Source organism: Physeter macrocephalus, chromosome 18 (assembly GCF_002837175.3).
Source record: "Physeter macrocephalus isolate SW-GA chromosome 18, ASM283717v5, whole genome shotgun sequence".
Lineage (NCBI taxonomy): Eukaryota > Metazoa > Chordata > Mammalia > Artiodactyla > Physeteridae > Physeter > Physeter macrocephalus.
Window position 1 is genome coordinate 16,959,394 of NC_041231.1, and position 14,170 is coordinate 16,973,563.

Genomic DNA, 14,170 nt, shown 5'->3' on the forward strand with positions numbered 1-14,170 from the left:
CTGGGCCCGTGAGCCGTGGCCGCTGAGCCTGCGCGTCCGGAGCCTGTGCTCCGCAACGGGAGAGGCCACACCAGTGAGAGGCCCGCGTACCGCAAACAAACAAACAAACAAAAAAAACCAACTCACGCTCACGAGCCCCAGGGATAAGAATGGGAACAACTGTTTCTTGGCTAAGAGAAGTTTGGAGTTTACCAGACACTCAATTTAGCTGCAAGAGGAAAAACACCCAGACAAATCCCTAACTCACACAGGTTGACTGATTCATCTGACTGTCCTGCCAGGTCTGATCCCCGCACAGGGCAGCACCTCCTCACCTGCCAGCCTCCTGATGTGCATCACTCACCTCAAACACCTCTGCGCGAGAGACAGTTATCAACTGTGTTTACTCTGGTAGTGCCAGGTTGACTGGTTCAGCTGCCAATGGTAACGATCAGCTAAAATCTCAGGAAGAAAGCATTTTGCACCATCCTGGAGTGAATAGGGAACTTGGATTGAAGACTATCTTCCCTATAGCAAGTGGGAGCCATGGTGTTTTTATTCTGAGTTCTGGAATACTTTTTCTTTCAAGTAGTGTGTGTGAGTGTGTGTGTGTGTGTGTGTGTGTGAGAGAGAGAGAGAGAGAGAGAGAGAGGGGGGGGAGAAGGAGGGAGGGAGGGAGAGAGAGAGAGAGAATCTCAAGTTCTATGGGCACAATCAAGTTAGCATCATTTGAGGCAAACTAATTTCAAAACATAAGAAGCTAATGTATCAGTCCATACCAAAGGAGGGGACAGGATTTTGTTTGAAGATTATATTCTCAAAGCCAGCCTTGATATTCTGCGTATATACTGAGAAAAGCATTGGGTGGAATTGTGTTGGAAGGGGATCACTTAATTAAGAACGAATTTTCTGAAAAGACGTCTGCTTGCAAAGACTTCAGAGCAACCTGCTGGGCAACTGGTCAAGTAGTGCTGGGTCAATGCTGGCCTTGGAGGTTTGGAAGGGGTCCTACAGGCATCCCAACAAACATGCCAATCTAGACAGGCATTCCTCCCCTAACATCCTCCTGCATGAGTCTGCAACTAGATCGGTGGCCCTTGTGATGGGCCATGGGCTACAGGCAGAACCAAGTACAGGTGTGGCCTGGGCAGAGAGGGGTTAGGAGGGACAGTTGGTACTTGAAGGGGTCCAAACAGTGCTGACTGTACACGGCCCTGGAGCAGGAAGCTTAGAACAGGGAAAGGTCACAGTGCTCAGAACGAACCTCCACCATGGAAGACTCTTCACATGCTTTTCATGGTTGATTTAGTCAGTCTGATCGAGGAATGGTGACTACCAAATACTTCCAGGGGTTGTGTTTCTTTTCGTGTTTTTTTTTTTTTTTTTTTTTTTGGTTGCATTGGGTCCTCATTGCTGCACACGGGCTTTTCTCTGGTTGCAACGAGTGTGGGCTACTCTTCACTGCGGTGCACAGGCTTCCCATTGTGGTGGCTTCTCTCATTGTGAAGCATGGGCTCTAGGCACATGGGCCTAGTTGCTCTGCGGCATGTGGAATCTTCCCGGACCAGGGCTCGAACCCGTGTCCCCTGCACTGGCAGGTGGGTTCTTAACCATTGGGGAAGTCCACAGGGGTTGTTTTTCTGATAACCATCCACTGCAAATAGCAGGGACCTGGGCCCAGGACAGTAGGCACAGCAGTCTGGCAGCTGGCAGTTATTGCCTATTTCCAAGAGTTATGGACTGAACGCGCCCCACCACCCATTCACGTGTCGAAACTCTACAGCCCAACGTGATGGTATTTGGAGGTGGGGCCTTGGGCAGGTGACTAGGTTGGAATGCTCGTGAATGGAATTAGTGCTCTTACAAAGGGATGCCAAAGAATTGTTCCCCCATGTGATGATGTGAGAAGTTGGCCTTCTGCAACCAGGAAGAGAACTCTCACCAGAACCCCAGCATGCTGACACCTTGATCTGGGACTTCCAGCCTGCAAAACTGTGAGAAGTAAATTTCTGATGTTTATAAGCCCCCCAGACTGTGGTGCTTTGTTACAGCAGCCTGAGCTAAGACACCAAATGTCAGGAGCTGCACCAGATGCTTCCCAGATATCACCTCCAATCCTGAGAAGCCCACGTGGTACTATTGCCCCTGTTTGACAGATGCAATCACTGTGGCTCAGAGAGTATGTTAGATAAGAAATGGATAGTGAGGGGTGGAATACAGGCACTAGTGACCCCGGAAATGTGGCGGGGGGGGGGGGACGGTTAGGAAACAAGCTGAAGCCTGCTTAGGGACTGGGACCAGGAGGGCATGGCTGCAATGACTGGCAAAATATCTGATCGCCTGATCTAGAAGCTCTGTGAATGGTGTTTAGGAATCTGTAAGAGTCTTAGATTAGGCATTCTCAAACTTGAGCACATCACAATCACCTGGCGGGGTCATTAAAGCAGATCAGAGCTTGTGACGAGTCGGTCCAGGGGGTCTGAGAATCTGCTTTCTCCTAAGCGCTCAGGTGATGCTGATGCTGGTCTCCTGAGCCCACTTTGAGAACAGCTGCTCCAGGTGATTCCGGTGAATGTCAAAATTTGAAAACCAACTGTTTTTGTTGCAGGCAAAGCCCTGCCAAAAAAACCCCCCAAAAAACCCAACAAAAACCCTACCCCTTTTTCGACTTATTACTCCACATCTGATCTCTTTCAAACTGGGGGCCGGAAACCTAGGACTGTGAAAACTGCCTCTGCCTAGGAGGTTGGACGACAAGGAGAGAGCCGTCCCCAGTGTGGCCAGTTCTTTCTGTTTGGTGAGGTGCTGGCTTCACACCCACCTGCCTTCACCTCAGTAGCAGCCGTCACCCTGGTACTGAGCCCGACCCACCACCTGATATGGGGATATGAGTGTCAGGGCAGCAGAGAGCAGCCCATGTGTCTCCCTAGAGGGTTAGGCCCTTCCTTTTCTGGCTTGCGGAACTCACACTCAGTCTTTGGGAACGTGGACCCCACGTCTCCTCCTTCGTGAAACCTTCCAAAGCAGAGTTTGCTTGATCCTGCCTCTGAAGCCTCGTTCTGGGACTCAGCCCGCCTCTTGGAGCGGCTGTGCTGTAGGATGGGCCATCCAGGACGATGGGGTTCATGTGAAAGGCATTTTTATCTGCAGCCTCTGGGACAGTCCCTGACTCTTACAAGGGATCAGTGCTTCTTGGACCCTCTTAAACCCTCTTCCCACCCCGGCGCAGCTCCTTGCAAACAGTTGGAACTGAATGCTATTTGGCAGAGATCATCAAGGTCTAAATTGAAAGCACGGAGAGGAAGACGGGTGTCTAGTGAGAACATGATTGGAAATAACCAGGAGGCTCGCGGGTGCCTGGCCATCTGGCTGGCGTAGCCTGGGTCTCTTTCTGCCGATGATGTGGCTATGCTGCAACGTGTAAACTACTATACAAAAGGACTTGGGTTTTGAGTGGTATGTCCTGTTTTCACTGCCCTGTCATGGCAAATCAGAGTGTGAACGCTTCACAGCAAATGCCCTCGTCAGCAGGTTGAGGAGAGGTAGGCACCCACCTCTTCCCATCTCCCACAAGGACACGGTGGACAGCCACCTCCCTCCCCAGACCCTTCACGGCCACAGGCTCAGAACAAACAGTGGTTCCGAACGACAGCCTTTCCAATAAGGATTTCAGCCCCATCTGAAATTTAGTGTTTGCGAAGCGCTGAGCGCGGCAGGGGACGCGCCGGGGAGACCAGAGGGGGAAGGGCAGTTTGCCAAGACCTCAGCCACCTGAGCCTCACCGAAATGCCTTAAGGCCTGACGCTAATGATGCAGTATGGGGAGGCACTCCGTGTGGGCCGAGAACATCCTGATTAAAAATCCAAACGTTTTCATGGGGGAGGCTTGTATGTGTCAGGACCATCTGCTGGTGGAATCAACAATCCTTAGGTGCTAATTTGTTAAAGAAAAAGTAGATATCTGGAAGCGAGAACGGAGAACCGAAAACAGTCTTTGGGGGCACGGCTAAAGGTGAAAAACCCAATTAGAATAGGACTTCGTGTCAGCCCAAAGGTCTCCGTGACGACCCCTGTGCAGCTATCCCTGCTTCCACAGCCTACAGACCAAGTTCCAGAGTACCAAGTTTTCGAAAACTATTTCTTGTTAAAGAATTCACCTTGTTTTTTGCCCCAGTATCCCCCTTTTAGGTAATAGATATGAATGTAAATGCAGTTCACAACGAAAAACGCCGAACAGAATTGATAGTGAATTGTATGCACGTTGAACAAGAGCACATTTCTCATTCCCCACCCCCCCAAACCTTCTCCTTCTTTGTCCACATCACCGTCTGCATTCTCTCTCAGCTAGGAGCAACGCAGCAGCCTCTCAGTATCCTGGCCTCCGGTATTTCCTCTCCTTTGAAGCATCTCAGCAGAAGCACATCTACCTACATCACCCCTGCACAAAACCCTTAAATAACTCCAGCACCTTCAAGTTCAAGCTCCTTTTAAAACCAAGTCCCCTCTGACTTGGCTTCTCCGTAGCTCTCCAGCCATGTCCCCGGGAAGCAGCCCTGTATCACAACTACCATGTCCCTCACCTTCCAGGCCGCGGCTGAAGCTTTCTCGGATGGACAAGCCCTTTCAATTTTCTTTTTTCCCCCATCTTGTAGACAGTTTAGCTTCTAAATCTCGGCTCTTTGCCACCCGGAAGTCTATGCTCCCCAAGTACCTTCTGTTGCATTCTATCACTTATTATTTAAACATTTTCTGTCTCCTTTAAAGGGGAAACACTCCGAAATCGAGAAGGCGGCCCTGTTTATCTTTGTGCCCTGAACAACTGCGTAGGAACTGGCTGAACTTAGACCATGAAAAAGAAAGTCACTTTCTTAAGTGTAAGCCAGACTAGACAACTCTATTCAGCTCAGTTCTAAAGAACCGAGCTGTAGGCAGCACACTCACTTATTAACGCTGTGTGGGAACAGTAGAAATACCACTAGAGTTTAACAAAGTAGTTACAAGAACTCACGGTTGGCGTGGCTCTCCCTTCGGAAACGCCTGCCTCGACCTCAGCGGCAGGCCTGCACCCGGGCTCCCAGAGCCTCTACCGCCCACCGACCTTCCGCGAGCCCGTACCGCCCTTTCTGCTCACGTGACTCACGTGCCTTTTGTTAAAGTTCCAGTGGGCTCTTTTCCCCGTGAAGGTGTATTATTCGTTTTCTTTCATTTATTAAAATGAAAACCCAAGGTTTGTCCTTGCCAGGTGACAAAATGAAAGAATGCATAAGCCTGGGGGAAAACTGTGGGAAAGAAATCAACACTTAAGCAGCTAGTGTCATAGTTCAAAGGTCGGCCAGCTTCCTCTTAAAGGGCTCGATAGTAAACCTTTTCAGCTGTGAGAGCCATCCAGGCCTAGCTCCCTGGACACACACACACCCCATCCTCGGAAACAGGGTGGGAGAGTTCAGCAAACCAAAGAGAGCTTAAAACAGCAAACCTCGTGCTGGCACCCTCAGAGGCATCAACCTTCAAAGAACACATCAGCAAGACCCTGGAATTTAGCACTAGAAATGAATTACCTCAATGAGCAGGCAACGTCTTCCCTGCATAACTTGCCAGATTTAGCAAATAAAAATAGAGAAGGCCCAGTTAAATTTGAATTTCCGGTAAATGTTGCATGAGACATGCTTATACTAAAAAAGTACTAGTTTTGAAATCCAAGTTTAACTGGGCCTCCTGTACTTTATCTGGCGACCCTGATCTTGTAGGATAGCCCGAGTGTGAATAACTCTGAGACACCTGAAGCCAAGTAAAACAAATAAGCAAAGACCATTCTTTGTAGTTGAAGAAGTCCAAGCAGCTGAGCTAGACCGCTGTGGAGCAAAGAACTCACCACACCTGAGCTGTATGGGTTCTCCCTGCAGGAACTCTACACCTGGGAGCCCCGCCCATGCCCTTGGTCACCTTTCAACAACCCGGTGCACAACTTTCTAGGAAGCTCACTACCCTTCTTGTTGGGAACCAGTATCCTTATCTATCTATCTAATCTATCTATCTATCATCTATCTATCTATCTATCAATCTATCTATCTATCTATCATCTCCCTCCCTCCCTCCCTATTGGTATAAATATCTAACTTTTTGGAGAGAGGCCTGGAGTCACAAGCCACCAGCATCTGAATTCCTGGCCTCCCTGGTCAGCTGTGTGACCTGGGACAAACCTGTAAACCTCCCAGCCTTGGTTCCCCCATGTACCAAATACGAATACTACGTGGGAACTAAACCAGCAGGTTGACTTCCAGCGACTGGCACATACTAAGAGCATCGTTGTTGTCCGCGATTATTATTATCATTGCATTTCTCTGTATTGTGACAAACGCCGTGGCCGGTCCCTTGGCTTCCCCACCCAGTCTCATTCCAAACCAGGTGATTTCACACCAGCCTTAGAGTGTCCCCATCTCCTCCATTGTGTGGCCCTTGTGCGGTCCCCCTTCCTGACTGCCAGCCACTCCCCTGTGCCTAGAACAGGGCCTGGTACACAGAGGGCACCAGGTTCCTCTGAATGGCTGTCCTGCTCCTGTCCTAGTTCAGAACCCCTCCACCTCCCAACCTCAACCTCACACACCTCCCCTCCCGCCTCACCACTGTCTTCTTGCTGACTCAGTGTCCTGACTGCCCTCTGGTTGAATTTAAGAGACCAGCTTCTTACCCTCTCTTGTCCTTCCTCTCAGCAAATCCTTATTTCTAGGTGTTCAAATGCACTGAATTGAGAGTTCTAAATTCTTGTCCTGACGTTCTAATTGTCTGTGTTACCATGGGCTTGTCGTATCACCTCTTTCCCTCCATTTCATGAGTGAAAAAGGGATAAAACCTGCATCTGCTGCTTCTTAGCGTAAAGAGCACTTTGAACACTAGAAAAAAAATTCGAGGTATTACTCTTTGTTAGTTAAAATCCTAAGATATACACATTTCCTGGGATAGTTTTGTTATTCCTAACAACAGGTACGAATATGTAGTGAAAATCCAATTTACAGAGATTGGGAATATCACATTTAAATTACTTTGGCTTTGCAGTTTCCTGACATTCAGCTCTATCATTTGGTTGACATTTTTTAAAAACTGCTTTCTCTCCATGTGGTCTATATTATTGGAGGGCTTCTCATCTACAATGGAGCAGACTGTTGGTGATAAACAACAGAGGCTGATTTTTTTGAAATTGTGAGCTCCGTTGAGTGTGTAGTTTATCCTTGAGTTGTGGGATTGGAACATTTCTTCTGCATGGCCCATTTAGCATGAGGGGAAAGGGGCCTTCTTTCAGAATGGGCAGCCTGACTGGCACATGGTAATCATATCCTGGCAGGAGGGCAGAGCCTGGGGAAATCACTCCAAATGGTGCCAGGGATTCTCCACCTTCTAGTTTTGTTAGGGTCAGAGGTGGGGGCATACGAGCCTGGTAACAGAAGTCAAGAATCATAGCCAAACTCTAACCCTGAGATACTCTCTGTCTACAGGGAGGGAGAAGACACGAATGCCAGTGATTTAAATACCAGATAGTGGATAGACAGACACTCATGAGTATTCATGACACGCTCTGGAATCAGAGAAACGAGAGGTCAGTGCCAGATGGGGAAACTGAGAGAGGCTTTGTGGAAAACCTGGCATCTGACGGAGGACCCTACTGCCTAACTTCTTTTATTAACATTATTACATATTTTTATTTTATTAATTTTATTATTAAAATGATTAAATATTAATATTTATACTAAGAAGTGAAAATACTTAAGAAAAAGGTGATAATGGATGTGTCAGGTGAGTTCAACTCATTTTGGTGATGGAACGTACCCACATTCTATGTCGGGTTTTTTGTGACTGTCTCAAGTCACTTGGGAAAAAGAACAATGGCTGATTTATAGAATAATTTGCTAGTATTTGGAGAGCCGTGATTCTAGAATTTTACAAACGTTATCCTGTCGAATAAGTGGCAATTGTCTGAATGCATCCCGGGTGATCAGATTCCATTCATAGTCTTAGCCACTGTACTAGGCTGCCTATGTAAGGCCCCCGTGTGTGTCATTTTGTATAGAATAATATGGAATAGGTCCAGAGATTGACTCTAAGTCTTTGATTTTTAAAAGGCTTGCTCCTGAAATCACTATGGGTGGCCAGAGGATTCTTCAATTGTCACAAAGGAAAATACAGCCAATCCTTAAATCAAGACTACAATGAGATATCACCTCACACCAGTCAGAATGGCCATGACAAAAAGTCTAAAAACAATAAATGCTGGAGAGGGTGTGGAGAAAAGGGAAACCTCCTACACTGTTGGTGGCAATGTAAACTGGTACAACCACTATGGAGAACAGAGTGGAGGTTCCTTAAAAAACTAAGAATAGAGCGACATATGATCCAGCAATCCCGGTCCTGGGTATATATCCAGAAAAAACAGTGCTTTGAAAAAATACATGCACCCCAATGTTCATTACAGAGCTGCTTACAATAGCCAACACATGGAAGCAGCCTAAATGTCCATCGACAGATGAATGGATAAAGAAGATGTGATACATATATACAATGGAATACTACTCAGCCAATAAAAAGAATGAAATAAGGCTATTTGCAGCAACATGGATGGGCCCGGAGATTATCATACTAAGTGAAGTAAATAATCAGACAGAAAGACAAATATTATATGATATCACTCATATGCGGAATCTAAAAAAATGATACAAATGAACTTATTTACAAACCAGAAACACTCACAGATTTAGAGAATGAACTTATGGTTACCAGGGGGAAACCGTGGGGTTGCGGGGAGGGGTATATTGGGAGTTTGGGATTGACATGTACACACTGCTATAGTTAAAATAGATAACTACCATGAGAAGGGTGGGATGGGGAGGGTGGGAGGGAGGAAGACGCAAGAGGGAAGAGATATGGGAGCATATGTATATGTATAACTGATTCACTTTGTTGTAAAGGAGAAACTAACACACTATTGTAAAACAGTTATACTCCAATAAAGATGTTAAAAAATAAAAGAAAATTAAAAAAAAAATAAAATAAATAAAATAAAATAGATAACTATTCACGGAAAAGACTCTGACAAGTACAGGTTTCTGGTAACTGACTATACTGCTGAACTGAATGAATAAGCATTTTCAGAACTCTAATGGAAAACTGATGAACTCACAAAAGTGCTAACAAAAGATCAAGATGAAAAAAAATTAATTACACGGGACTGAGTGAACTGATGAGGATGACTATCATTTTTGCGACTTTCTGTTTGAATAAAAAATAATAATAAAATAAAATAGATAACTGACAAGGACCTACTGTTTAGCACAGGGGACTCAGCTCAATATTCTGTAACAACCTAAATGGGAAAAGAATTTAAAAAAGAATGGATACATGTACGGGTATAACTGAATCACCCTGCTGTACACCTGTAACTAACACATCATTGTTAATCAACTCTACTCCAATATAAAATAAAAATGAAAAAAAAAGAAAATACAGCCAATGCTTGATTATCTGTGTTAACGGAGGTGAACAGTAGCATTGGTAATCCGATATGGTGTGCAAAAATCACCTGGCGGTTGATTACATTAAAATACTTTAAAAATTACATGACATTTTAGTAGCTAATTATGTACTTTTTAGGATTCAGCATTCTTGCAGCACATTTGCAGTAAGGTACGGGTGGTGGGAGAGACTGGGAAAAGGTTCATCAGGATTGAAGGCTGCTTCCCAGATGTAAATAACCAAAAATTTGACGGTAGGAATAACTCAATCATTATTTTAAGATAAAAGCTTACGGCAGCTCCCACCTCAGGCCGGAAGAATTCCAAGCTCACCTGAAGATGAAATTTATCACCCGTGTCTTCTGCCCCCGTGGCAAGATGCTGTTTCGTACACAGGGGTTGTGGGCTTTATAAAAACTCAGGAATGCTGAGAGAATCCACTTAGCTGGCAAAATAGAATCTCCTTTTATACAGTTAAAGCACAGGCGGACTATCCACACACAAAATGAGCATCAGAGTAAGCGCCGGGAAAGAGTAAATAAGCAAAGCAAACAGGCACTTTTCTAGTGCTTCTCCTTCAGAGTCACTGTGCAAAAATCCCAAGCAGTAATACATTCCCCCTGCACATATTAACTGGTACTAGGGGTTGGGGAATCCTGCCTGGAGGGCTAAGCATAGAAAGTGTGCTGCTTAGACCTTCTTAGCGTTTATTATCCCATCTTCTAGAAACATCATCTCAATTTTCCTTTAACAAACTCCCTGTCCCCTATGAGTGCATGATCGAGATGCTCTGGCGGTATGACACAAGGTGGATCCGCCAGACTCTTCTAGGAATTTGGATACTGAACAGAGTGGCATCAAGATCAGAAACAGAGCCGATTCATCCTCACAATACCTCCCCCAAAAGACTTCGCAAAGTTCCTGCAGGCTTGATCCTCAGAGTGGCCTGCTTCTTATTCTCGCCAAGGCTTGGGCATTCAGTGTCTCCTTGGTTCATGTTATCTGACCAGGGTCATTCCTCTTTGTTTGCTTAGGTTATCCAGAGTTGCTTCTGTTGCTTGCAACCAGTGAGCCTAACCTGCAACAACCATGGAAACCAACGAATCAGACACGTTTGGGTGAAGGTGTCTACGGGGCACTGTTAAAAAACATCTTGAGCTCGGTCAGACTCAGCTAATCCAGGGCCTCATTTATCAGATGATGAAGCTGAGAGATTAAAGGACTTTTTCAAGGCATCAAGTCAGAAGTCAGGCCTTCTGACACTTTCTGCCACCTTGCAAAATAGTGACACGGTCTCCTCTGATTGGTTCACTAGGGCACACAGGTAGGCAACTGATGCAAAATGCTACTTCAAAGACCCCTTCGATCAATTAATCAATGATTATTTATTGCAAGGCACTGTACTAGGCACGATGGAGAGTACATGGAAGGTAAGACCAAAGTCCCTGCCCTCAAGGAGCTTACAATCTAGCTGGGAAGACAAGGCATACATACAAGGAAAATTAAGTAACAGTACAGGAGTTAAGTTTAAATGCAAGATAACAGTACAAGAGATTTCCAAAAGTAGTACCTGATTAATTACTAAATGAGGGGTATTGGCAGGGCTTACAGCTCATTCAGAGGAAGGATGTCACTGAGGACTGGAGTGTGGGAAGGCTTCACAGACGAGCCTACCCTAGGACAGTGGGGATTCCGGTGATAAAGAACAGTGGGGGGCATTTCAGGAAGGGGCAGCCAGAGGCCCAAAAGGCACAGAGGTGAGACCAAAAGCAAGCGGTGTTCAGGGGCCAGTGAGGACTCTGTGTGGCTGGGTACAGAGTTAAGTTATTAGATTAAGAAGGGCCTCCTTTCACCAGCGGGGTTGGGGAAACCTTAAAACAACAGATAGCCTTAGATTAAATACAGAAAAGATTTAGCTAACGCAGAGGATCTATTCAAGTTTGATCTTCAGGACATTTATTTGAGGATTTTTGTCCCTCTCTACCTCCAAAGAGGATTTGCAGTGATGTTTTCAGAGTTGTCAATTCCAAAGGAAGAGCTCTGGGTCGTCTAGCTTTGGATCGTGACCGGAGACTTCTGAGTCCCTCTATGATCTTAAGTTATAAATAGCACAAGGGTGAGCTAACAAATTCCCTGACAGGCAGGCAGGAAAAATGCTCCCAAAAGACAAGTATCTTTACAAATGACAGAATATTTATTAACAATACCTTCAAAAAGAGATTACATACGCTAGATCACTGGGAAATATCATTTACACTGGGGGTGGGAACTACCTGGGGTATCATTTTTTTTTCATTCATTTTATCATTTTGTTGATTTTTTTTTTTGCATGTGATTTTAAATTTTGTTTTATTTTAACATAGAAGTAACTATATCAAACTAAGAAAGGAACACAGCTTGAAATACTGACAATATTTTTTTCCAGTTACCACCCTAGTTTTTACACAAGTGGAATCCTGATTATGACTTTATTGGATAAATATAGCTAGAAGGTTGAAAAGTTAAGGAAAAATGACAAATTACAGGCAAATTTGAGCTCTCTGAGAAAGAAGAAAAGGTGGCAGTGTGTTTACATGGGAAAATTTTTATAGAAAACTTCATTGCCTTTTATATGCACTGTTCCACTAGTGTCAGCTTACAAAACCTCCCCCATTATTACAAATAGTTCTTTTCATAAGAATACAGTTTTGTTGATATTGTCATTTTCCAATGTGTGATTTTAAGACGTAGAAGATGAAGCTTGTAAAGCAGCGAGGCTACCTATTGCAAAGCAGGAGACTCGTCGAGATACCACACCACTGTACTGAAGACCTTTTATAGAGTCAAGAAGAAAATTCTTTGTGGCAGCTAGTTGCTGAAATAGGAGAAATCTGCTAGACTCCATACATAATTTTGATTCAAAAGAAGGGCTCTATTATTAAAGAGATACACATATTATCTATAAGAAATTTTGTAAAGAAGTTACGAATCCATCAACAGAGAATTACCCTCTTTGTTGTTAAATGTACATTCAAGACAGATACATTTAAAGACAGTCAAATTATCTTTTATCCTTTGAAAGACATGGTTGACTCTAGTAACTTTTGGTCTATGTTACTACAGGATATTTAACTTCCAATGTCATGTCTAAGATAATGCTACTACTACAAAGACAATGTTAACTGAGTCGAGGGAAAAGAAAGTCTTACCGTAGGATGCTAAATTCAGGGATGGGGATATTGCACAAGGTGCCTCTTGGGCTGTTAGTTTAGGTTTTGAGATTGCAGCCATTCCTGAAACCATCTCAGGTCGTGTTGAACAACAGAATTCACAACAGGGCTGGAAAGCATATTGTACATGGCAAAACGACTTGATTCAGTACATTAGTCATCCTAAGAGTCATTTCCATACAGCAGCCTTGAGTTACAGACCAAGTCTTCAGCTGTTCTGCCACTAGACCCTTATAAAACTGTACAAGGAATCTGCAATGTATTTACCAAGGTGAGTTTCCAACTCTGTCTTTAAAGGAACTATTTTCAAATAATAACCATACGATTGTGTTGCCCATAGCATTTTACAGCAGAGGAAAAAAATTAATATCTACATTTCATGTTAACTTTAAAAAATTCTATAAAACACTAAATATATAATAAAAAATATGCATATAAGGACATATGTAAACTGCTTTGGTAACATCATATTACAGATGTCTTCAGTGCATTGCAGAGTTTCCAAAGAAACTTCAGACAAAGCTAGATTTGCTTTGAGGAAGTACTGTAGAATGCCATTCCTAAAGAAGCAAAAAACATTTTTTTTTTCCAGTAATAAGATGTACTTGAACAACAATATTACTTAGTACTGGGTGTCTTCAAAACAACTAGCTAAATGTTGCTTATATTATAAACAGCAAGTCCTTTAGAGAACTGTTGTCATAAACTGGACCTGGCTGTGAGGGAGATCATGATCGTACTGATGGCCGACAGCGTGCATGCGTTGGAAGTGGACGGCCCCGCTCCTCTTGCATAGGCATCTGGAGAGAGAAGAAATTTACTCACCCCGGCGACCAAGGGAGGCGGGGCCCCAGGGCTTTTGGAGACGGAAGAACTATCTGAAGTCTACTGGAAATGACCATCTCTTGTTGACTTTTTTAGTCTCAGTTCTATGACTCTCTGGCTATGAACCTGGGAGCAGGGGGTGGACATCTCTGGATCTCTGTTTAAGCATCTGTAAAAGGAGGGTGTCCCCCTCTAACACGAGAAGAAACTTCAATATGACTGGTAACATTACTGATAAATACTATGATATCAATGACGCAGCAAAATAAACATTGATGTTCCCTTTCGAATTCAAGCTTAATGCCGGGCCCAGAGCCACAGGACACTTAATTCCTACAAAAACCCTGAGGACCTCTGGTATGGTTATCACACCATTTAACTGGTAAAGAAATGGGGGCCCAGAGAAGTAAGATAAGTCTAAGATTACCCAGTTAGTAAACAGCTGAATTGGGATTCCAACTCATGTCTGTCTAAACATACCTCTTTTTTTTTTTTTTTTTTTTTTTTTTGCCCAACAAGATAATCTCAATCCTTGTAAAACTTTTTCTTATACATCTTACATTTTTTCACAGTAAGAAGTTACCAACTGTCATTTGAGCTTTTATCAAGATCGTAAGATCTCTGACCAACAAAATGGAAAACCTCTTGAGAAAGAGAT

The 14,170-nt window shown here is 44.2% G+C and overlaps 1 protein-coding gene across 1 annotated transcript in view; it reads right to left on the minus strand.

Moving 5' to 3' along the window:
- Nucleotides 1-13,329: 13,329 nt before the first annotated feature.
- The window catches only part of CNTN4 (contactin 4), a 522,574-nt gene continuing 521,733 nt past the window's right edge, over nt 13,330-14,170 (minus strand). The window contains exon 22 of the mRNA XM_055079827.1: nt 13,330-13,487. Coding sequence (XP_054935802.1) covers nt 13,387-13,487 — 101 coding nt within the window. The 3' untranslated portion in view covers nt 13,330-13,386. The remainder of the gene's footprint in view (nt 13,488-14,170) is intronic.